Genomic DNA, 27,326 nt, shown 5'->3' with positions numbered 1-27,326 from the left:
AACACAAGGGTCCCTTTAATAATGAGGAGTAACTGAGGCAAGTGTGTCAAGATGTCCACATGATGCTCATTAGCCATCAGAGGCTTCCATACGTTGTTAGCTATGTTAAGCTCCAGGGAAACTAAATAAGCAAAAATTGACAACAACCATCTCTTGACTGATCAGCTAGGTTTTAGGTGAGGGGGGGTTCGCATGGTTTTTGCCTTATTTTTTTTACGTTAAAGCCACATTTAGGGATTTCAAAATGGCTCAGCAGCAGCCTGACCAATAGGGACTCTAATCAGTAGGGACAGTAACTCGGCAACTGTAGGTACGGCCACAGTGAGCGGAAACAAATCTGTGTTAATGCTGTAGCTGCAGAGACCATTCAGTCATTTGGCAGCTCTACCATAATGGTGGAATAGTGTTTCACTGTCTTTGCTCACCTGATGATAAATAAAATGCTAATTCAACAAACAAAACAACCTGAAATTAATTCACTTAAATCTCACGTTTTGGCCACTATGGCAAACTGATGTTTCTGCTGTAGTAGATCACCACGCTACAGCAGCAGCAAACACACACACACACCGCTCATCCTTCTGGGTCGCAGGGGGTGCTGGAGCCTATCCCAGTGGCCATTGGATGGAAGGCAGGATACACCCTGGACAGGTCGCCAGTCCATCGCAGGCCGGCAGCAGCAAGCAGCGAGTCAAATTCGCACATGCGCAGAACAGCAGTCACTGTCACTGCTGTTGCTTAAAGTGTATTGACTGTCCTAAAACGGCTAAACATCGGCTCACATTGTCCTCCTCAGATTCAAACTCAGTACTCTGAGTGAACAACCGATCCCCAAAAATACATTTAAGGCCATTTTCTTATTTTTGTTCAGACAGTTATAAAGGCTAAATGGGCTCCTTCAGTTTACAATGTTTGTAGACACTCAAATTCAAACCTCAACTATTTAGGCTTACAACAGGGTATGATAACTGTATTCTGAGTCCTACAGTATAAGATGTAATAGGAATATACAGTACTTTTGCTGTAGAGAGAAATGACTCTACACACACTGATTAAAGTATGGGAATAAAAACATTTGAGTCGGGAGGTTGAGAGAGACTATGTGACTCAGAGAAAAAAACAACCAGCGGCAATAACAGCCCACTAACAAAACCACTCACTGTGGTTTAAACCAACGTCAGAAGAATAAAAACTCACTACTGCAGGCATATGGACAGGTGTGCTAATGTTCTATAATGTCAGCTACAACATGTGGGTTGCAAGGCAAAACTTTTTGGCTGTTATCTAAAGCGAGGCAAAAACAGGATTTAATAAGGCTTAGAATTGTGAAAGAGCGATTTGTGCTGCTCCTCTTCCTGTCTTTTTTTGCTCTTAGATATAATGTGCACTGTTTAGGGAGCCTAAATAGTGCACTGGGTTCTTGCTCACTTGTAGCTGCTGCTCCTTGAACATGTCAGGTCTTGGCGCGTTGAGGATGTCGTCAGCCAACTGCGCCTGGCTGTCGATGTTGACCGGTGTGGTGGCCTTACTGGACAGGAAGCTGTTGTAGATCTCTCTCGCTCTCTGGGATAACTAAAAATCAAAGGTCATGACAAGGTCACAATCAATAATCACAGATCATTTAGTCTAAACTCATTAAGCAAATGATAAATGATTGATATGATAAAATGTAAACACTAAATAAAGAAATGTGTGAAACCATGATTGATGATAGAAATAATGGCTAAATGATGCTGTCGCTCTGTATTACTGCCAAGGAGGCCCTGCTCAGTGCTTTCTGGGTGAGTTTTACAGCAGCAGAATGAAGGAGACCTCTGTTTTTACATTTCCTGTGTAGGTGAAGGGCATTAAACTCCAAAGCTTGCATACCTGTTTCTTGTCGGTTTCCGGAACATGGCTGAAAAATTCACACGCTTGCCAGAACAGGATATTCTCCTCACTGAACTCCTTCTTCAGAAACTCCTGCAGAGTCAGTTAGAGAAACAACACTGCCTTTAATCACACCACCACTCCCACAACAAGCAGAGAGAAGTTAAGCCAGCTCTTTTCTTCTTTATGCAAGCAATAATGGCATGTTTTGTGTGAGGCGAGTTATATTTAAACAAAACTCTCCCAATTATCTGACATCATTCAATACTCTTGAATATTCTATTGGTTCCCATGCTGCTTTATCCTGGAAATCCCTTTTTAAAGCTACTATCTTAGGAAAAGCAGCAGTTAGTAACTTTTCTTGCTATAAATGGAATGTGTCTGAAAAGCCTCTTAAATTACAAGCTCTCCATCTGCTCTCTGATGTTGAAGGAATGCTGAAAACAAGCAGATTTGCATGATTTGTATTTACACTGTACACATTCAAAGTGACGTACTGAGAAGTAGCGGACTCCGACAGGGTCTTGCAGCAGTCGCTCGAAGCAGACGGCCCATGATGCAACGCGGCGCTCCGTGTGGCGTCTGTGGCACTGCACGCTGGGTAGACTGGCATTGCTGTTCAGGCTGTTATCGCTACCGCAGCCCTTCAGATCCGCACTGTTCAGCTCTATACAAACAACACATACACCATTACTGTTGCTGGTCCACTCAAACAGTCAAGTTCTGTCAGAGGAGCAAGTGAATAGTTAAGTATTCACTTCTAAGAGAAAAAAGGGCTTTTCTGTTTGGCCCTGAGAGAGAAATCTTTCTATTATTTTACAGAAATTATACAAAAACCTTGACTGGTCACTCTAGAACAATATTTTCCCATCTCATGTACTACTTTACTGCACAACTGAGTTTTTCTTCAGTCCCCAAACACCTGATTCAACATATCAGCTCAATAACAAGCCCATCATGAGTTTAATTAGTGTTATTTATCCATATTCTGAGTTTTTAAATGTAGTGATGGTAAAATTGTAGTACGTCTGAAAAAATATGTTTTCTTTAGGGACTATTTTGCCTGACAACACCCTGCATGTACCTCTCCACCATGACTGTTTTATTAACAATATGTTTTGTGCCAAAAACCTTATCTGAAAACTATCATAAAACAATGTCTCAGGCATCTGGCAGCATATTCATAAACATTTCATGTAACAGCTTTCTGTGAGGCAGCTTTAAGAGGAATTAAGCTCTGTGGATGGCTGGTTCCTATCACCGCCACTGTAAACAATTCCGACTCGTAAGATTTTATAGGATGGAGCGTTTCACATCAAACTACCCTGAATGACTTCAAGTCTCAATTGTTTTAATTATGCAGAAAAAAACAGGGAAAGCATTAACACGTGCAGGGCAGGGGTACTGCATTTACAGTTACATTTATATTTATGGCATTTGCAGCACCAAGATTAAGAAACATTCCTCCAGAGTTTATTCCCCAAAGCATCATCTCTGAACCCACAATTTGAGGCTGATTCTCGGGGTCAAGACACTCATTTTATGGTCTGGAAATCACTTTTATAGGAGACCTTTTACCTCCACTGAGTGCTGTAAACAAACAGATACACTTAGTAAAGCTGAGAACAATTCCACATTATGTTTTACAAGCCTTCCTTGTCAACTGCATATCAGGACATGCCTAACCTGATTTGAGGAAATAAACAGCACCATTCTGATACATCACTGAAAATAATGTCCATGCAAACCCAGCTTTTCCTGTATTTCCATCAGACTCTACATCTAACTCCTACTCAAAGGTGGAAACCTTTCAACATCTCAACAAAAACATTCCTTTTTTATGTCTGCAGTAACAGAGCACAGTGCATGAGTATGAAGTGGTTATAGATTCTCAGGCAAATTACTCTCAGCTCTACAACACAGATCATACCACATTTTAATTCTTTAAATACAATCATTCTGATATTGTTACTGTTAGTCACACTGCAAGCAACCCTAAAGAGCCATTCACCGGATGTAAGACCCCATGACCTTATCACAAACCCTGTCTTTCTGGCTGCTCTTAACAATGTCCAAAACAGAAGCTTATAATATCAGCACAACCTATAAGCCTTCACTCAGAATACACTGCTTTTACCTTTGTCACATTTACACAAATCTATGCATACAGTTACTGTAATGATGAAGCAGCTGGGTTTACAAGCTGATTTATATAGAATTTGCATAATTGAACAGCTGAAATAGAAATAATTTACAATTTAATTGTAAAGAAACTTACTGACATTGATTCTTTTTATAGTTTCATTATAGTGGCAATACGAACAAGGGATCACAATGTTTACAATGCAAATACATGCATTTAATTGACTATTTAAAATAAGCAGTGAGCATACAGTGCTGTCTATATAAATAGTGGTAAATTAGAAAAAATAAGACACTTTGGGTGCTATTGTGCATGTAACCTCCCACATTGACTGGATTTATGAAAGTAAGTTTTAGGCCAAAATCTTATCTCAAAACTATCATACAATCATGTCTTGTTCATCAGGCAAAGTATCTGTAATGATTATGTGTAATATCATTCTGTGAGGCAGTTTTTAGAGGCATTAAATGCTTCAGATGTCTGGCTCCTATCTCCACCATTGTGAACAATTCTGACTGTGTGTTTCTCTGAATGGAGCATTTCACATCAAACTACTCTGAATGACATTGTTTACATCTCAATTATTTAATCATACAGACTTCTTAAAAAACATTAAATGGAATTCCCTTTTAAATGGTGATTTAATGAAAAACAAATTCCTGATTTTGGCTTCTGGCTTCTGGCAAGTCTGGCTTTTGGCTACATTTCACTTCTGAAAGGTCACGTTTTTTGCTTTTAAACAAGGTATCAAATTGAAACTGTACTAAAGTATATATTCAGGAAGAATGTAGAAAACAAAGTATTTAGTGCAAAGTAAACTTAAAAACAAACTCTGAAACAATGTCTAGGTGCAGAAGGAACATATCCATGTCAAAATCTAATTTAACACCTATAAAAGGTTGATCAAACTCCTCTTGCCATTCAAGCTTTAGCAAAAAGAATGAAAACCTGCAACGCAATGAGTCCAAAGGCATCATCTGTCCCTAAAGTGTCCTCTCTCTGAGAGAAACACAACTTTAGCCCTGTCGTCAACCCCTCAGGTGCCATTTTCAGCCCCAGCCGCTCTCTCTTACCCGGGTAGAGCTGGTAGGAGCCTGTATGATGCCACTTAACCAGGTACTTCATCCCCACAGGACGCCATGCCTTTACATCCATGCCTACGCACCATCACACACACAGCCATGGAGCAACGCAGGGCTACTGACCATCAAACCCTCCTTAACCTTTCACACATCTCCTCCACATTACGGCAAAAACAAGCAGTGACGAGCGGCCCCCACACACACACACACACACACAGGCAAAGAGATACAGTGCGGCCAGCACAAAGCCCTGTCCAAGAATGAATAATTGAGGGCAGAGAGAAGAGGGAAACGTAGACAACAGAGGCAACAGGAACCTACAATATTAATGAGAGGCTAGCATAGCCACCCCACACACACACTCACACACACACACACACACACACACACACATACACACATATATACAATACCACAAGGTAAATATTCTTACATGGATGAGCAGTTATGGTGGATGTGATATAGTTTAGGAGAGCAAGAGTACACTGGCCTCTCCATGCTACAGCATCATTAGCAGCAGCCATCAGTTAAAAACAGTTACATTATTTACCCTTGGCCCCTAAATGCAGTCGCTTGGCTAAGACATGTTCGGTGTCTGGACTTCAGTACAAGTTTTGCACTGGAGCTACACAGCTAATGTAGCTAACAAGTAACGTCAAAATGTTAACTTCAAACATCTACACAAGTAACAACAGTAGAAGCATCACTGTAAACATTTCCTCTTGGCATGTGAAAACATCTTTAAAAAATTTAGTCAAGATATCTAATATTTCTAATTTTGTTTTAAGTTGTTTTAAGTCGTTTTATCTAGTGAAAGAGTTGTATTCATTTGGCAGACACTATTCTAGTGTTGAGATTTAGGGTAATGTAGGTAATTTTGCTCGTTTGGAAAAATAATGCTTAAAACATGCCAATGCAATTATCTGCCAATAGAATATGACACTGTCCCTGTATAAAACACTTAAGTAAAAAAGTCTAGAAATAAGTTGAACAATTTCATAACTGTCTTAACCTCAAAACGACAAATATTAGATATAATTGAGTTTAGATTAGTTTTCATTTTTTGCAGCGATCTTGAAACCTGATTTTTGTCTATACTTTTTTAGAGATGCAGTGAGGGGAAAACAGTATTCAGACACTTTTGTTATTTAATATACTTCCAGTGCATATATCCACTTCATAACTTCATACATGTCTTTTGACTTCGTATTTATAAACATGAATAAAAAAGATACCACAAATCAACACAGTAATTTGTTGCAAAGTCATTGTTGGCAATTACAGATTCAAGACATCAACACTAAAACATAATTAGCTTTTGCAGCATTGTGGTTCAATTTTTGCCAATTCCTCTTAGCAAACCACCTCAATCACCTCCATATTCAGTGGTATTCAAGTCAAGAGATTGGCTAAGCCATGCAAGCACCTGCGCCTTCTTTTTTAGAAAGCAGTGTTGGGTTATTCTGACTGTATGTTTGTCAGCTTGTCACTGTCAAATTGATTTTTTTTGCCTGATGAGATTAAATTCTCCTGTAATATGTCTGGCTACATCTCTCAGTTCGTGTTTCCTTTAATGATGTCATGCTCCAGTGCTGTTTGCACAGAAGCAGCACATGTAATGATGCTCCCATCTCTGTACTCTGTGCTATTCTATTCTATTTTTGCTTCATCTGACCATCTGAGTCCATGGTTCCAAAGAGTTCTGATTTGTATAAAGGCTTGTGTGCAAATTTTAGATGCACATCTCTGTGTTTCTTTTTAAGCAGAAGAGTTTTGCATGGGGTGTAGGAACAAAGATGTTTGTGATGAAGTTCACTGCCTATTGTTCCCTGTTTAACTGTTGTTGCTGTTGCATTCAGGTCATCCTGAGTGACTTCTTTCTGAGTGACTTCTTTCTTACCTTCCTCATCAATAGACTGAGAGCATGTTGTGAAATGTTGCGTGGCGTACCTGTCCAGGGACGATTAGTTGTCATTCTGTGATCTTTACACTTTAATATTATTGAACTAGTTGTACTGACAGAAATGTTTAAGGTCTTTGCTATGGCGCTGTAGCTTTTTCCATTTGAGTTTTGTTTAATAATGTTGTCTCTGAGAACTTTTGGAAGCTCCTTCACCCTCACTATGATTGCCACTTGTTGTGTGAAATTGCGTGCCACTTGTTGCGTTGACACCAGATGCAATTTGCATGGGATTATTTTTTTTCATTTTGCTGAATTAATATCCACAACCTGATTTATTTTTATGTAGAATTTACATATATCTTTTAACAGAGTGTCTGTTTCTCATTATGAATTTCTTCATTATGCTTATGAATACATTTTGTTCATATTCATGAGTACAAAGTCAAAAGACATTTTGTATTTTGTAGCAAGTGTGATTTAGGCATATAGCTTGCAACATGCTAACTAGTGGTTAAACGTTTCTATTGCTTGTTAGTTGCATTAGTTTTGTAGTTCCAGAGCAAAACTAAACAAAAGCAAACCTCAGACACACCACATGTATTGGCTGATTTTCTCCATTTGGGCTAAGAGAGAACTGTGTAATTTTGATTGTGTGTCAAACTATCACTTTGAGGTTAAAACATACTGGAATCTAAGTAAGATAGAGGACAGTAGGAAAGATACCGAGACTGAACATCAGACTTTCTGATCTCCAGGATAAATAACAACTTGTAAGATATAGCAATGGACACTGATGAGATGACCTTACTCTCCCTTATTCTGTCACTTCTGAGCCTAAAAACCAATCTCAAAAACAATCATTGCCATTAGGAACTTCAAAACATCCAGTGGCGTCATTAAACTGCTCTGGGGCCAGGAACATCAGTGTCACTGCACTTACTGATCTGAGATCAGACAAACACCAGCAGATTCTTGCTTTTGACTTCTAATGAGCAATCTAATAAAACAACAAGATTACCTTTTCTGACCCCAATCTGTCTACCACTGCTGCAGGGAGTCTTTGAAATGCATGCATACAACTTCGGGGACAAAATTAGCAACAAAGCTCCGAAACAGTGTTGCTTTTAGAGGAGGAAGAGTGGGAAGAATTTTACAATGTGACGAAATCTTCACCTCCAACGCCAAACTGAAGAAGTTGTTAACATACAAACAAATACGGCTGTAAAAAACAACTTTTTTTTGGTCTTCACAGTTTGCCTACATGCATTTGTCCCCTCGGATCATGGTGGATCCTGGCCTGCTCCCCCGGTGCCTTTGTTATGCAGCAGGCTGGGACCCTAACGGCCTAGTAACGCAGAGTACATCCACACCGCACAACGTTCCACATGCTAATGGGGCTGTGGGACAGGAGGGGCGTGCACAGCAGAACCGTCCCTAATGACCAGTGACTCCTTTTATACAGTCTTAGGGGGAAGAAAGATATTACAACAAACACTGCGTTGTTGCACATTAGATGACTTGCAAAATTAGAATATCATCATCAATAATTTATATAAAACATCAATAACTTAGAACTAGGTGTGTAAATCACAAATGTGAGTGTGATGCTTTAAAAACATTTGTATTTGTGTGATGAATGTTAGGCTACACTGTATTTTCCTTCAGAACATGCAAAATGAAGCAATGTTTCAAATATGTAGCTACTTATTTGATTTATTTAACATTTGAAGACGTTTGTATTGATAAAAAAAGAATAAGTTCAATCATGATATTAAATGAAATGAGAAATTTCAATCCCACAAACCTTTGGTACTCAGACAATGATAAGTGTCTGCCCTTGTATCTTCGGCTGCCGAGCACTGTAATACTACATTTGGTGTTGGTATTGAAATCTAAGTTCGGGTATCATGACAACCCTAGTAGATACTATATTGAATATTATTATAATTGATAATAATACATTCTAACATTCCAAAAATGATGCAATTCTTCAGATCAGTTCATCATCTTGCCTCAATGCACTGTTATATCCCTACCTGTAAAATAACATTGTAAACCTGTTTAGAACTCTGTAGCCCTAGCTGACCTGTGTAACATAATGCTTCTGCTGAACCTTCTCAAAGGAAACAGCGCTAAACCAAACGGACTCAAGACCAACTGAGTGTCGCCGCTAAACTTTTCCATCCCTCCAAACATCAATACAGATCAGATCAGACGCGTCTGCAGCTTTAAACCGAAAAGCGTTTCTGATGACGCAAGGCGAAGCAGCAACATCTAATCAGGAGCTATCAAGACACGTTAAAACAGAGCCAACGTGGTGTTTGCTTTCCTTTTCAAGCAGGCACGACTCTTTTTATCCACTTATCTGCCCATCCCTAATCACACTGCATTACCATTGGCAATGGGCTAGAGATAGCATTCAGACAGAGGCGGGGGGGGGAGATAAAAAGACTTCTGAAAAAAAGGAAAAAAGAGTGCAAAAGTGACTAAAAAAGGAAGGCCAGGCTGGAATGGCAGAAGGAATGGACTGGGTGGAGTTGTTCTGAACAGATTAGAACAAAAGGACAACTGAAATAAGAAAAGAGGCAGAAGGAGATGTTCTGTGTGGAGAAGCTGTTAGCTTTAAGGTCATATGAAAGTGAGTGAGCACAGAAAAATAGTAAAGCAATAAATTTAATTGATTAAAATGTGTAAATAATTTTCATATTAATAAAATGTATTGCATCAACACAAATTCATCTTTCAGTTTACTTACTTACATCCGCAACAACTGTGTTGTAATATTTTTTTATGCATGTGGAAATGATGTCCAAACACAAGTGGGTGAAAAAAAAATGAACGTCATGATACTTCCACAAAACCTAGTTTGTATCACAATGTCATTTTTCAGAGGTTTGATAAGTTAAATAAAATAAAATAATAGGGTTGCACAATGATATCAGAATCATCTCGGTATCGATAGATAATTGCTTTGAAAAAACTGCCCCGAACAGGTTTTTAGATTTGACCAGCATATGAAACTGACATATGATGATATGGTGTTTATTGTACTCAATATAGCAGAGCATTTAGGTAAAGCTGGAATTCTGTGCTAAAATATCTCCATTTTATTAATGTAATGTATTTGTTACCCTCTAAAAATGTTATATTTCACCATAATGCTAATCCAGATAGATAAAGTCCCAATGTTTACACTTTATAAATGTTTATTGCTCAGCACCAGTCTCCGCATTGGAAGATGTGTACATGAAAAATATCAGATATTGGCATCTGCCCACTATTCCTATATTGGTGCATCACTATAATATCAAAGATGACGAGTACATACTATGAATAAATGCTATCAAAAAGGATGAGTGCATACTAGGAATAAACACTATCAAGAACATTGGGCCTCAATCACCAACCATTCTTAAGAAGACGTTTCTTCTTAAAACCCATTTACACAGTTTTCACATAGATTCTGATATTCACCAATGTTTTCTTATTTGGGATTTGTTCAGAATCTACACACTTAAGAGCACAAAGGTGAGAACAATTCTGCAGTTTAAGAACATGTCATGAATCTGATGGAGACTTTTTCTTAGGATCTTTCTCATAAAATAATTTATGAAAACACTTTTAAAACAGATAACAGATATTGGTGAATAAGGCCCAATGAGTACATACTATGAATTAATATACTGTCAAAAAACGATGAGTACATACTAGGAATAAATCCTAATACAATGATTTTACATGCTGTGCTGCGCTAAATTCAAGTAAACAGGACTAATTATTATGCTTACTTTATAATGAAATATGCAGTTGCTCTTTAAGTACTGACGATCTCCACAATATCACGATAACGATAAACATCAAATGACCCACCTCTATGTACACATATGAATCAAGTGATTACAATGCATTACCTTTTCAGTGTGTGTGCGTGTGTGTGTTTTTGGCATGAGTCAGAACACACAACAGTAACCAAGAAGTCAGCACTTTAAGAGATGTGAAACGAGATGAGAGGGCACAGACCCCAACCCCTCCCAAGAAAAAAACATAACAAAACAAAAAACAACAGCAAAAACACCATAAGACAAATCATGGGAAAAACTGCTAGTGTGAAAATTAAAGTGAGGAGGAGTGAATAAGAAAAAAGACTTAGAAGAGAATGAAATGACAAGCTGAGTGAAGGCTGCCCATCTAGAGGACAGCAGTCAAGAGAGAAGAACACTGATATGAGAAGAGAGAGTTTATATCTGAATGGATGAAGTGATTACTCACCGCCATCGGAGACAGCTGCAGACTGTAAGAGAACACAGAGAGACATGTGTGAGTGACTGTCCTCAACACACACTCACACACACCAATGCCGGAGCTGAGCAGGGTGTGCTGATGGCATCACATACACTCCCCCACACTCGCATACATACACACGTTCACACCCGCTCTTCCTGTTCTACTGGTAAAGTCTTCCACTCGCTCCCACCCTCTGCGGAGATAATGAGAAAGAGTGAGGTGTCCTCCTGTTCACAGCCCTGCCCACTGGCCCACATATGCCCCGCCCACATTTGCCCGGGCATGCTACTGGAACAGGCAAGGGCAAGGTGGGTGAACAAAATTCCCAGATTACAACAGCAGCTGAGAAAGAGCACTTGCTGTGGTGATAGTTAACAGGTAGCAATTTAAATACACTACAGGCCTAACATTTTAACAAATAAACAGAGAATATGGACCATTTAACCACAGGTAAATTGTAATGAATGAATGCACACATTATTTGGGTGGTGGATCATTCTCAGCACTGCAGTGTCACTGACATGTTACTGGCGTGCTCTATACCGTGTGCTGCTGATACAAGTAGATCAGACACAGCAGTGCTGGAGATGTAAATTCAGAGACAGTAGCTCATCTGTTGCTGCAAAGTTTGTGTTGGTCATCCTCTAGTCCTTCATCAGTGGTCACAGGATGCTCCACAAGACACTGTTGGCTGGATATTTTTGGTTGGTGGACTATTCTCAGTCCAGCAGTGACACTGAGGTGACCACTCATGAAGGACTAGAGGATGACCAACACAAACTGTGCAGCAACAGATGACCTATCTTCTCTGACTTTACATCTACAAGTTGGACCAACAAGGAGGGAGTGTCCAATAGAGTGGACAGTAAGTGGACAGTGTTTAAAAACTCCAGGAGCACTGCTGTGTCTGATCCACTCATACCAGCGCAACTACAAAGTGCACCTATAGGGTAAGTGGAGCTGATAAAATGGAAAATGAGTGTAGATACAAGGATTGTAAAGTTTATATATATCGCTGTTGTCTGAAGAAAACCTTGTATCTCCAAAATGGTAACTTCACAGGAGAGGGAAAAAACTTACTTTACTTTTAATGCAAGTCAGTGGAACCAGACTTTTATCCGAGTCATTTTGGGTCATTTCTTTCAGTGTGTGTGTGTGTGTGTGTGTGTGTGTGTATATATATATATATATATATATATATATATACACACACACACACACATACACACCCATCTCTCTCTCTCTCTCTTTTTTATATATATATATATATATATATATATATATATATATATATATATATATGTGTATATTAGTATACAGTATTAAATCATAAGGAACATTCAACTTCTGCACATTTTAATATAGTAAAATGTTTTTTGTCCAATATGTGAATGAATGAATAGAAATTGTGCACTAAAATTAGCAGAAAAATGCCATATTCATGTTTACTTATGTTCACTTAGAAAATAAACAAAATGTAATTTAACCATGAGTATATGTGTATATGGATAGTGTATGTGTATGTACTGTATGGGTAATTCTGAAGGTGAGTTGTGAAGAAACATTTTAAAGCATAATCATTTAGAAAACTTTTTTTTTTAAAGAGTGTAAGAGTGTAATCTGTGGTTATTTACTGTAGACTAAAGATGCAGCAGACAGATTAGACTGAAAAATGCTGGAGTACTTAAAAATCATTTATTGAAAGGCTCTTTAGGGAAGGTTTTTCTATGGCATTGCTCAAAGAACACTTTGTGGCACTTGGTTAAAGTAGATGTCAGTAAACATGCTGTGTTGTGTTGGTTGTTGGCAAGTTAACACCAAATTTTTGTAAAAATTTTTTTTTTCAAAAAGTCCTTGCTCATTTATTTGGCCTGCAGTATATATATGTAATGTATAAGCAGTGTGCTGTGTAACGTTGACCTGAGCATGTGTAGGACAGCCTGATGAGTCATTTCCTTCAATGTAGGCACTGAAGTCAGACAGTGAAAGAACTGTTTAGGGTTGGAGGAGGAACCAGAAAAAGCACCACCCGGCCACAAATAGCAACCGAGCCCACACACTGTTCTAAAGCAACATACAGATTTACATACAATTATGCGTACACACTCGAGACAAGTCTGAGTATTAGACATTCACCCACCCACACACACTCCATCACCACCGTCAGCAGCGCTTCCTTACTTATAACTGTGTTTAGACATGCAGTTGAATCTCCATCAAAGAGAAAGTCTGAGTGTGTCAGACAGACAGACAGACAAACAAGATAGCCACCCACTGTATGTAGGATCAAGACTCCCCTAGTACAGAGCTTTGTTGTCATAAAGATATTGGTAAAGATAGAAGAGATAGGAAAGGGAGCGCGATGGAGTGAATGATGAGACAAACAAATAGAAGGGAAAAAGGGTGTGAGTGACCACAAAGGGCCGGCAGGAAGACAGATGGTTTAAAAGAGTGAGTGATGAGAAGACAGAGGCAGGATGAAGAGCAGACAGATACGCTATTACATGGCTTTCACATTTAAACTTCAGTGAGTCAGAAACTTTCCAGCAGAGCCTGGCTGATATGAACATGTTAAACATGTGGGTAACTTAACATTATAACAATATTAGGCCTTTCACAAACTTTTTTTTGTAGCTGACGATCAATTGTTACATAAAAAATTGTGATGAACAGTTTTATTGTCTTTTTTTATTTTATTCAACTATTAAAGTAAAGCATAAAGCAGCTTACTTGGCTGATTTGCCATCTTGCTTCCTATCTATACTTTCTAGCTAATGCTAAGCTGTGCTGACATGAAATGATGTACTGCACTGTTATGTGCTTTCAAACACACAGAAAATGACTACAGTTTCCCAGAATCATTAGAAAGAAGCAAAGCTCATAAGCTTCTCTTGAAGCCCCTGTCAACATGGTTTCTAATATTTTAATAGTAAAGACATGCAGTGGAAAAGTGTTTACCTGTGTTGTAGTCAAGAAATACATAAATGAATACAGTTTAAAAGTATATAAATGCTTCAAAAATCCCAAGCTGCTGTCTGCTATAACTTTGTGGACATAAAACAAAATGACTGACAGTGGTGTTTCCCAGGCAGCATTAACAACCTGGCTCCAGTGGCAGTGGTGAGCAACATCGCCAATCGGTGGAGAAATTTCTTGTATACCCTTGTGTGCACTGCTTATAAAGTCCTTGTAAAGTTAGTTAGAAGGAATGTTTCATTTTATTCCAGCAGTTAAAGTCATTCTTTCTCTGCCAGTCCACTGTGTTGCATGCTAACATGCTAACAACATTAGCTACCTAGCAAACAAATAAAAGAACAGGCCTCTAAACCAGGGTTTCTCAACCACTGAGCCACAGACCACAAGTGAGCTGTGAAGCACTTTCTAGTGAGAAGCACTTTATGTCATAAAAATCAGTGAAAAAATAATTGACTTAATAATAAGAAAGAAATATAAGATGTCTTTAAACAGTAAACAATATTAATACAAGCCCTGCAACAACGGAGTACAAAGCAGCTTCATCTATTTTTGCCTCCTGCCTCTAAAAACAAAATACACCCCCAAGGTTTCACTCATCCACTCGCGAGTGAGCATGAAAAATGCACTGCAGTAACATTCTGCTTAATTTGCCACCATTCCACCTGTTTTCTGGTATAAAACAAGCTTGTAAGAGCCAAATCTGTTGAAATGATGTTCAATGAAACGCATCACATATTACAGGGCACCCAAATATCACTGTGCTGAAAACTTCCTTCCACAACAGCCCTAATATCAACAGTCCAAACAGATCTTTCAAAAGAAGCTTTTTTGTCTGCACATTTAAAATAAAATTGGACAATAAGACAAATAGGTCACTGCTGTGCTCTGCTCATTCAGTGATGCCACTATGATCAAGAAAAAAAACAAGATCAAGAAGGGACAGAGAAATATCTTCAACCTTACTTACACTTGCTTCCTAAAATTAGAATTCAGTGTTGAATTAAGACTGGTTACTAGTTTTAGTTTTAGTACTAATAGTAATTGATTATTAACTAATTTATAGTTATACAACCTTCTGGCCAACATTCTCAACGCTTTCAGTGTCAGCACTTGAGAAATAAAAGAAAATGCAATGTTTAGTAAGTAATTTAGCTTATGTTACTTGTATATGTGGTTTCTGACACTGACATATACTTATCTATAAAAAGAGACAAAAGGACACTGTATAGCTAAAATGGTGGTTTCAGCCTTCTTAAAACTTGAATTTTGAGTGGGCTTTTATCCAATTTTGTGGATAATAGTATGTCATACTGTGTCAGAAACCACATTTCATGCAGTTTACATGAATCTAACAGGTGGCTACGAACTTCCATTACTTGCTACATTACCTTTGTAGCCACAGGAAGCTAAAAGGGGGCGCTCAAACAACGCCTTTTCAAACTCTCTAAAGCGTGCTTCTTTTCATTGTTTTCTATGGAGCAAAGCAAATCAGGACTGGAAAACTCTCCTTTAGAATTTTTCTGCACATTTAAAATAAAATTGGACAACAGTAAAATAGGTCATTGCTGTGCTCTGCTCATTCAGTGAAGCCGTTAAGATCAAAATAACGTTAAGAAGAAGAAGCGATAAAGAAATCCTTAACCTTACTTACATTTGCCCCCAAAAATTACAGAGTTCAACTATGAGTTTAATTATTATCATGAACTGATTAATAACTGTAATTTATAATTATCCAGCCCATAATTCTCAGAGTTTTCAGTCTCAGCACTAAATAAAATAAAAATGTCTAAGCAAAGAAGTTGTCTTTCCTGTGAGCCTTCATGCTTTCTGGAAATAGGTTGGCCTTGAGGTGTAAAATGTTGAGGGCCTGAGCTGTAAAAGAGTTCCAGCACACAGTTAAGAGTTAGAACGTCTATTGTCTCTATGCTTGTCCCAATTAATAAGCATTATTTACATTTATTTGTCTCAACTCAGCTGGTGAAAATGCAGCCATTTCACATTGTGCTTACACCTGCAACACTATATGATTGTGAAATCTGAAGACTGATGATCATGGACTCCCATAGTTTTTTGCTGAACAGCGCTTTACAGGCTGGTATGATCATCAGATCACAATGATCACATTTCTTAAAGGGCTTAGATCCCACATTTTTTTTGTATTTTACTTTTAACCAAAGGACATTTGCACTTCCGTTTATCAAAACAACCACAGTTCATTTTACATGACCATTTTCAAACCCCTCTTTACCTTTTAAAAAATTAAACAGGCTGCTACTGTGCCTTTAAGACTGATGTATGTAAATGACCTCTGTTCTTACTGCAATTCTGGATTGTGCCTCATTCACAGTTCAGGCTGTAACACTCCTAATAACTTTAACTGCTGAAGGCTGAAAAGTGGAGTCTAAGACCACACTGATCTTTTTTTTATATAAACCTGGAAATAAACAACATATGAAGAAGAAATATTGGAAATTCTAAACTATTTCTAAGTTACTATTCAAACTGAAGCAAATTTGTGAAGTTGACCATGTTAGGCCTTTGTACAAAAAGGTCTTTTTTTTGTCTCATTCTTTGCAGCGAAGCTTGTGTTCAGATGACTCTCAGGTGGATTTGATTTACGGATCAGAGGCTTTTGTAAACTCGTCCATGCCAGCTTGATTGGACACTGTCATTAAAGCAAAATGGGGACACTGCAAATACTAAAAAATTCATGTAAACATTCAAAGATTCTACTTTTCACTCAAACCTTTATGCCAATAATATAATTTGCAATGAAAAGCTTTGAATTAAATTAGAAAAAAATGTAAAATAGAATAATTTTCACCAGTGGTCTCAGACTTTTGGACCCTGTAAATGTACTGGCTTTTGTGACATTCATTGTACAAAAATAATGAATTCTGTTTTTACAGATGGATTGTAATCCACACATGGATGGCTTGGACTGGAGAGTGAACTGGCCAATAATTACATACTACATCAAACTTTTATTTTGGAAAAGTGCTGAAAACGTGGTCCTCCATTATATGGACCCAAATAAACAGTCTTGAACAGTAATACCAACAATTCTGCAGGAGCAAACAATATTATCAGCCAAGGCCAGACAAAATTCAGATAATAGAAGTCAACCTGGAACCGAAAATACTCATGAATTAGAAGTCTAGAATTATTATTGTTGTTTTCTTACACATTTGATTAGCATAAAATAATCAGTTATATGTAATTACACAATGAATTACACAGTTATATAATGAATAACATTTACAGTTGTTTCTCTTCCTCTAAAACAAGGCTGCATGCACGAAAAGTCACATCTTAACTAAATTCAAATTCTAATAAAATATGTCCTCCTTTACTAACAAACACAGATGTGTTATCAATTCGAAGTTTAGAATCAGAATTTCTCTACTTGTTTCAGTGAGCTAGGAATGAGAAGTAATTACAAGGTAAAAAGTGGCGTTTCAAGGTGTGAAAAGCATGGGGGACCCAGGAGGTTTGATATATAATATAGAACTAAAGAAGCTTATTTAGCCATACATATACTGCCTTTCTCTATCAGACTTGATCAGTATCTGGAGTCACGAGGCGAGGCTGTGTCCATTCTACTGACATCAACACTGATCAGTAACTGAGCAGCATACAGTTCCAGTGTAGACCATGTTAACATGTGCACAGTATTTGCATGTTTGTAAAGCGTGTGAGACCGGTGAGCAGCCACTTCACACACGACGGAAAAGAAATGGAACACATACACTCACGCATCCACAAACACACACCCGCACATATGGAAATCCCAGCTCCGAGGGCATTACTGCTTACTGGCCTTGTCTGCTCAGTGACACGAAGGATGTTAACTGAGCCTGCCTCGCACTGATGACATCACAGGCGCAGCAGTCAAAGCACAGGTAATCAGTCACTGATTAGTTTCAGTGTATATAAATAGGGAAATGCAGGCATTTACAATGCAAAACTAAGAAGGCTATGTTGAGTGGCTAAGAATTACAGAATGAATTTGCAAACTGAGAACAGCACACAGTCAGCGCACATGCAGTATTTTTGTCTCTGTGCAGCCTTGAGGTTGTTAGCTGAGACCTAACAATCTTAATGCACATTCACAAATTTTTGGCCATTGTATTTGACCTTGATATCTCTCTATTCTCTAAGATCTTACATACAGAGAAACCTTTAATAAAACTAAGCCCACAAGTTAAAAACACTTAAAGCAATTTTCAAATTACACAATTTCTCCTCTTCCCTCAACTGTAGTCGACCAGCAAAGACATGTTTGCTGTTTAAAGTTTGCATCTTTAGTTCAGAGCTACGAGGCTAATGTAGCTAAGCAATGGAAGCTTATACTGCACCAGTCAGCACTGTGCAAAATGCATGACTAAAGCATCACACAGCTTGCCCAAACCATGTCAAAGTCCTGTGAATCGTAAAATCAGAACACACTTTTTTTTCTTAACATGACATATGTCAGAGTGCAGCAGACTACTCTGGTGGGTTATATCTGTGTGCATGATTTTATTCTTCAGGATTTGATTGGATCATGAAAAGTGGGCAAACACAGAGTCAGACTCGGTCAGCAGGATCTGTCTGTTTTGCAAAAAAGCCCAAGGAAAATAATAAATAATAAAAACAACCATATATTGTCAAAAAATGAAGTACTACAATATTTTGATGTGTATTTTCTATAGTTTTGGAAACATGATTCATTAATTGTTGAAAGCCTGATTTTAATGTGTATTTGTTTTTGTGGATGAGGTAAAATGCCGGTTATCAGGCTACTAAAAAAAAAAAAACAGATGAGCTATATTTGGTATACACTGTTCAAATCTAATTAGTTTGTGCTGATCCATTCAGCTGTCACTGTGCCATGTAAAAGTACTGCGCCTGCAATCCTGTAACTTATAACTTCAGTTTCATGAGGAAATATGTACGTTTATAAGAACAAAAAGTAGCACTGGTGAAACGTTCCAGGTTTGGAGTATTTCGTATGACAGTGGTGACGAATATAAAAGTAGTCTGAGTGCTGAGTGTGCTGAGTGTTTCGAGTGTGTATGTATGAATATATTCAGTTGGTTCTACGTGCTGTGGCTGTTCTCCATGACCCCTCCTCCTCCCCCTCCCCTTCCTCCTCATTCCAGTGGCTTCCCTCCGCTCTTCTGGCAGCAGAAGCACATGTAACCACAAAATATTAAAATATTAGTGGGATTTTCCAGCTCCCTCCTTTCTTTAGCTGCATGTCCTTATAGACCTGTCCCTCCATGCTCTTCTTCATTCTCTTCTTTTTGCTCCCTCTCTTAGGACCCCAGTCAAGCTGGCTGGGGCGTCCTACAGGCTGCAGGGCTGAGCTTAGTGCTGTTGATCTATTGTCCATATGTCCAGTCCAGCCGCATGAGTGTGACCAATGAAATACAGCTGATATCAGTGGTAGAGGGTGGAGGTAACTGGTCAGAAAAATACATCCTTTTAGTGTTGCCTGTATTCGTTTGGATATCACAGCCCAGTGACTAGGACCCAGTGACTAGGACCCAAGCAATATATCATTTGGCCAATACAAAATGAGCTAATATTGGGGGGCTTGTTTTATACTAAGATATTCTGTTACTTGAGTTCAATCCAAGGCATGTCCAACAGCTAAATTAGGTATGATGGAGAAAAGTCACAGAACCTATTCTGATCTGTCAAAAATGATGAGATTTTGTAAACATATGTGACCTTTGGTTGAGAACCTCAACATCTAAATGTTACTACTTTGAATTTTTATATTAGATGGAATTTGGAACTTTTATTCACAATCAAAATTCTCTATTGTTTTGATAAAAACAAGTAATTAAAGTCCTTTTTGTTCACTGTATGCATCGATGAAAGTACAAGCCTGAAGTGGTCAAATTGGCTGATCTTGTTTCCTAGCTGTAAATACTTAGTAGCTAACGACAGAAGCAGCTAGAGCTCAGATAAACAAACTTTACTCACCACTCCCTTATAATGTCTTGTAGAAACTTTTTTTTATTTAGAAGCTTTCTTTTATTTACATGAATTTGCATCAATCTAACAAATGAAAATGCACCCAATTCATATTCCTTTTTATCCCCGACATAAACTTTATTGTTAAATCTAAAACTGTTGAAAATAATCGTGATTATGATCAGCTGATCATGTCATAATTGTGACAGGCCTACTAGTCTCATGTGACCAATAGACCAGATTCTAATGATCATTGAGGTGATAGAAAGTCACTTTTTAGTCATGTGGGTTGATTTAGAAGAAAAAAAATATCACAATCAGCAATGAGCAAGCCAAGGGCAACAGTGGCAGGAAAAACTCCCTAAGAGCAAGAGGAAGAAACCAGAGAAGAACCAAGACTCAAAAGGTTGACACCAAACAGCAAAACAGTAACACAACAAGAGCAATAAGAACAGAGGATAAGATTTTACAATTTATATACAATATTAACATTATATATTAGAGGAACTATAAGAAGTAGATCTATGAAAAATCAGTCACTGTTACCAGTGAAAACCAGTGACTACTGTTAGGAGCATATCACAGTGAAAATGAGAGTTCTCTATGAATCTATGAACATCAGTGACCTCAGTTAGAAGCCTATAATGATGATATGTTTGTATGAATATGAGAAGAGCTCAGTGTATTGTGGAGCAGGTGGAAGAATGTCTATGATTAAACAATTTTCATCACTGGTGAGAATGAGTGGTATGCAGGTGAGGCTTTCTTCACAGCACAGGACAGCAGGAAGCTCCATGGTGCTCACACTGGTCCCGTATCAGTGACAAAACTACATCAGTCAGGCCTCAGCAGTGACTGGCTGAGGTTTATTCTGTCTGTCTCTGTGCTCTGCCTAATAAAGGCTACACTGTGCAGATCACTATAAATACCTCAAAGTTTAATCCACTCTCAGCTGAACACAGCTGCACAGCATATGATCTCTCCCTCTCTCTCTCCCTCTCTGTCACATAAACACACACATTTTAGATGTGGGTAGATATATGAAAATTCCAGAGTTCCTGCTCCAGATGAGGCACATTCTTAAACGGCCTCGCATTGCTGAGTCAGCACTGATTCAATGCAGTCCCAACACACACACACACACACACACACACACACTCCTGCTGAGGCTTCAAAGCAGTTTTCAGAGACAGCCATCAGCATGAAAGATGGCCTCTGTATGGAGGAGTCATCACCAGGCAGCTGCATTTGTTTCTGTTGTCATGGCGACTGAGGGTCTCCCCTAATGACCATCTGAGTGCGACCATCTGCAGGAGCGTCACAAATAAACCCAAATAAGCTAAAAACTCACAGTAACACAATACACACTGATGGTATTTTACAAAACACACACAACAAGAAACTTAGCCACACACACAGATCTATACACTCACTAGTGGTCTGCAGGAGCATGAAGCTGAAGCCCGATCAGGACCTGTACCCGCGACTCTGACCCCCGACCCTACCAGGCCCAACTGATCCCGACTGCACGCCCAAACAGAGATGGATTATCACAGACATGGTTTTATAGTGCTTTGCTTTGCTTACTAAGTACCCCTTTGATCAACATGAAAATGTCATGCTGAGATGAACTGGTATTTTACACATCTGTAATGCGCCAACAGTATTTATTATCATCATATTTTTGTGGAATTGCTTATCACTGTGACATTTCGGCAACCCACCACATCCCTCTCCTCATTTTTAGTGTGAATGTGACTGATGTACTGTTAAAGTTCATCCCTGGGTTCTTCACCCACTCCTCCAACACGGTAGTTAAAAACACAGTTATAGACTACACCAACTGGTCACTTTATTAAGTATGCTTCCTTGTACATTTTAGCAGCTCCACTTACCATACAGATGCACTTTGGTCTACAATTATAGACTGTAGTCCATCTGTCTTTCTGCATTCTTTGTTAGCCCCCTTTGCCCTGTTCTTAAATGGTCAGGACCCCCCCATGCCCACTGTAAGCAAGTATTATTTGGGTGGTGGATCATTCTCAGCACTGCAGTGACACTGGTGGTGGTGGTGTGTTAGTGTGTGTTGTGCTGCTACGAGTGGATCAGACACAGCAGTGCTGCTGGAGTTTTTAACACCAACCTGAAATAGCCAGCCTGCGTCCTGTGACCAGTAAAGAAGGACTAGAAGATGACCAACTGTGCAGCAACAGATGAGCTACTGTCTCTGACTTTACATCTACAAGGTGGACCAACAAGGTGGTAGTGTCTTATAGAGTGGACAGTAAGTGGACACAATTTTGAAAAACTCCAGCAGCACTGCTGTGTCTGATCCATTCATCAACACACACTAACACACCAGCACCATGTCAGTGTCACTGCAGTGTTGAGAATGATCCACCACCAGAGAGTACCTGCTGACCATTGCAGAACAGGGTAAAAGGAGGCTAACAAAATATGCAGAGAAACAGATGGACTACAGTCTGTATTTGTAGAGCTACAAAGTGCAACAATACTGTAAGCAGACATGATAAAATGAACAAGGAGTCTAGATACAAGAAGGTGTCCTTAACGAAGTGGCCGGTCAGTGTATAACATTACTAGAGAGGAATATTAATCATTAGAAAACAAACCTGTGCCCAACTCAACCCCAAGCCCATTTTGCAGGGCTCAGTTGGGCTAGGGTCAGCTAGCAGACCTTTAACACACACTCATAATCACTATGAAGAGACAGGTTTGGTCAGATATAGGCTGCATAATAAAAACTGCAAGTATCCACTTGACATGGCTGCTACCATTTAAGGAGCAGACACACACACACACACACACACACACACACACAGAGCACCACAATGCTGCATGCTGTGCTGACATCATCAAACATGAACATGCTGCCAAAGTCTTTGTTTTACAAGAACAAAATTTACAACTGTTTGAAGAACATGAGCAGATACAAAAACAGCAGAGCAGCACTGTACGCACAGAAAAGGTCAGGGCTAACATCTCTCACTTAGGCCCCTCTGTGAGTGTGTGTGAGTGTGTGTGAGTGTGCGTGCGTGTGTGTGAGCATATGTTTTTATACAATGTCCTGATTTTGTAGGAAAACCAGAGAAAAACAGGTTTAACTTTCAGAACCAGCACAATAGTCCTGGCTTTGTAAAGTGCTTTTAAAAAAGCTCAAAATTATATTTTTTAACATCTGAAAAACTAAAACAGTCGTATGCAAAAGTTTGGGCACCCCTAGTCAAAGTACACATTTTGTTGATTTTCGAAGGCGAAAATAAATTACATCCTCCATAGAGAACACACTGCTGCATGATTACAGTTTTTACTGAGTTTAACATATTAGAAAAAACATAAAACGCGCCAAAATTATTTTATTTTATGTTTACATTTTTTCAATATGTTAAACACAGGAAAACACAGAAATTATGCAAACTAAAATTGTTAGATTTTCAGAAAAGTTTTTTTCACAAAAAAAAAGTTTGAACTTTAGACAGGTGTTATAACACTTTATTTGAGCTCGAGCTGTGTCTGTCATCAGTTGCGAACTATTAAATATCAGTCACTAGGAAGAAAGAACTAATCAGTGAATTTGTCCACTCAGTGTACAAAAAAGACTGTAAACTGCAGTTTTTTACAGCAATCAATCATCAGCTAAAATGTCATGATGAGCACAGGCCTATTTAGGCACCTGAGCAAATTCTTTAAAACAAATTATGTCAGAAGGTGTGTTTTTGCTTGTAAAAACCCTATATAACATTAGAATTAATACAAACACCAGTGCAATAAAAAATAACATCTTGTTTTCAAAAAAAAAAGTTTATATCATGTAAGCTAGTTAGTTCTGGATTTCTCATTGATGCCTTCAGCCATCACATGGATTTATTAAATTCCATCACCAGCACACTTGATTTAATTTGATGAAATATTGTTTAGCAAAACCAGGTATTGGATGAGAAGTACAAATAACATGGAACTGCCTGAAAGAGAGGTTTGGAAATGGTCAACAAACACACTGACATATGGTCGTATGCAAAAGTTTGAACATCTCTTTTTAAATGACATATTTTGTTGGTTTTCAGGTCCTGTAAAGAGAACAAACTTAAAGATGACATTTTCTGCAAATTTTAGTGCACCATTTCTATTTACTTTTTAAATTTACCATGATGAAAATAATAAAGCATAAAATATAATTAGTAAAATATAAATATAATCGTGCGCCATTTATTGTTTTCCCAACATGGTACACTCAGCAAATAAACAGTAATTATGCAATATAAATGTGCAGAGGTGTGTTTCACTGTAAAGCAAAAATCAATACAACAATGTGATCGGGGCACCCAAACTTTTGAATATGACTGCATGTAAAATGAATACTTATTCTATTATTTTAATCGTATTTCTTGTAATTTTACTGTTTTTCTGAGAAATAAACACTTACTGCCCAGTTAAATAACGTTTTAAATCTGAAATTCTCAGGTGCCTTAAACTTTTGTGCAGTACTATATATAATATGTATGACTCCACATCCTCACACTGCATACATCATACATGACACAGCGAAACTGCAGGAGCTCAGACTGGGATACGAGTGTGTGGCAGACTGTGTGGAGTCACACAAAGCAAAGGTTTTCACACATACACACACACACACACACACACACACACACATACACGTAAATGCACGCAACACATAGTAACACAAAGATACGTCTGTTCAGAGGCAGAGTGAGGGGCATTCACAGCCTGCACTGCAGAGAGAAAGAGACGGACACTGCAGCTCTAATCCTCCATCTCACTGCACTGACCTCCTCAACACACACACTGACATAATGAAGAAACAGGAGGGAGGGAGGGAGAGAGAGAGAGAGAGAGAGAATTTTATGCCAAAGAAACTGAGCCCGGTCCCATAGTCCTGGTCTAAAAAGCTTACCGACGGTCAATTCTCCACGGAAAACCTTAGTAGAAGACTTAATTTAATCTACGTCTTACAGCTGCACGATATGGCCAAAACGCTAGTACTGCAATTACATAGATGCCATATGATATATTGCAATATTGTAATAGTGATACATCTGGCAATACATTAAAAATGCACTGGTGAATCATGTGACTTGTTTAATTATTTGCCCTGCATGATTTTATTAGAGTCCTTGATTCATCCAAACACCCACAGACACACTCATCTGCAGCTGGGATTGATCAGGATGTTCACAGCACATAGTAAAGAAGTACTGCGACTGCTTAGAAGGTTTATTTGCATATCATAGCCTTATGAGATATATTAAGCAATATACTGAGCTTTCCTACATCCACACAACCTGCATGAAAGTCAAAGAGAAGAGAGAAGTCAGGGAAACAATTCTCTGTGCGCATGCACACACACACACACACACACACACGCACACACACGCACACACACGCACACACACGAACACACACGAACACACACACACACATGCACACAGTATAGAAAGTGTCTGCAGAGTAATGAAGCAAGTCTTTCCAACAAAACACAGATGCACATTGAGGAGGGACAGGAAACGTTAAAGCGAACAGTCTCCACACAAACCTATTCCACTGTTTACTTTTAAATTCAAAATGAATAGTACCTGGCATCGAGAGTTGAAATCCCTCAGCTGGGAGAGAGTGAGAGGGAGCAAGACAGTGGGAGAGAGAGCTCAGCGTCTGCACTTAGTTCACTTCATCTCAGAACTCAATAGCAGGAAAAAGCTCAGTTTTCATTCATCTGATTGAATATTGCACGCTGCATGACATTACACACTACACACACACACATTAAGAATGAGGACACAGTTTCGCAAGAGCCGCCACTGTCAGCAGGTCACTGCAAAGGCAAGTCCAGGTGTGTCCAAACTCCTCCATTCTCTCCCAGAGCACATCTGGGTGATTCTTACACAGTTACATCATCAATCACACATGCAGTGCACCTCAAGTGTGTATTACTAACAGAGTCATAGGAGAACAGATGAAAAAGGAGCAAAGCGAGAGATAGAAAGTGATGGAGGAAAAAAACACTGAATAGAAATGAATAGAAGAAAGAAGACTTGCACCATGCATAGACAATACATAGACAAGTGGACAAGTACTCAGTCAGTCATGCTAAAAGATCCTGAATTAAACTGATCTGAACTGAATGTCATTAATGTGAACTGAACTGAATTAAACTGACCTGATGTGAATCCAGTTAAATTAAATGGAATTAAATTAAACAGAACTGGACTGAACTTTAATAACTGAGCCATACTGAACCAGACTGTTCTGAATTGAACTGAATTGAAATACATTGAATTGAACTGAACTGAAGTGAACTGGCTTTAAGTGAAATTAATTCAACTGAACTGAAGGAGACAATGTAATTCAGGTAAAGTGAGATAGGATTTGAATCAAACTGTACTGAACCGATCTGAATTTTAACAAACTGAATAGAATTGAATCAAATTGGATTCAGTTTAACTGGATAAGGTAAGGTAATGTTATTTAAGATAATTTAAGATGTTTAAGGTAGCTGAACTGAACTGAACTGAATTGAACTCAGTTTAATGTAACTGAACTGAAGAGAACTCAACTGAATGAGAAGCGGAAGAAGACTGTGTGGACTCACCGTGTTGAAGTTGCTGACCCTTTTAAAAGAAAGCCTCTTCTTCAGACTCATGTTGCTCTCGTTACGGAGGTAAACGTCCCTCATATACCTGAGCTAACAGCACACAGGGACGCTGTGCCGCTACTGCTGGAGCCATGCCTCACACCCGCCTAGACTACCACTCATTCCTCTACAGCAAGAGCCGACACGCTCACCACACACACACACACACATACACACACACACACACACACACACACACACACACACACACACACACACACAGTCAGAGAGCCGCTTTCTCTAACTGACGGGGAAGTTCCATTCTGACTCCTGAACTGTTTCTATGACAACCGCGGCTCTCAGCAGGAAGCGGGCTGAGTTTATTTAGCGAGGAATCCAGAAGAGGCCAAAAACGCTGAAATTCTTTCCCTCTGCACTATCTCTCCTCGTGCCCCTCGCTATCTTTTGTTTGATTTGTGTAGTGACTAACAG

At 38.7% G+C, this 27,326-nt stretch overlaps 1 protein-coding gene across 4 annotated transcripts in view; it reads right to left on the bottom strand.

Moving 5' to 3' along the window:
* The window catches only part of rgs12b (regulator of G protein signaling 12b), an 89,604-nt gene that overhangs the window by 14,396 nt on the left and 47,882 nt on the right, over positions 1-27,326 (bottom strand). For all 4 annotated transcript variants that reach the window (XM_036574821.1, XM_036574823.1, XM_036574822.1 and 1 more), the window contains exons 5-8: positions 11,267-11,288; positions 2,367-2,536; positions 1,870-1,962; positions 1,429-1,572 (exon numbers count right to left, since the gene is read on the bottom strand). In XM_036574821.1, the coding sequence (XP_036430714.1) occupies positions 1,429-1,572; positions 1,870-1,962; positions 2,367-2,536; positions 11,267-11,288 (429 nt within the window). The remainder of the gene's footprint in view (positions 1-1,428; positions 1,573-1,869; positions 1,963-2,366; positions 2,537-11,266; positions 11,289-27,326) is intronic.

Source organism: Colossoma macropomum, unplaced genomic scaffold (genome assembly GCF_904425465.1).
Source record: "Colossoma macropomum unplaced genomic scaffold, Colossoma_macropomum, whole genome shotgun sequence".
NCBI classification, from domain to species: Eukaryota; Metazoa; Chordata; class Actinopteri; order Characiformes; family Serrasalmidae; genus Colossoma; species Colossoma macropomum.
Note: the sequence above shows the minus strand (reverse complement) of the source record. Positions and strands in the feature narration are given on the sequence as shown.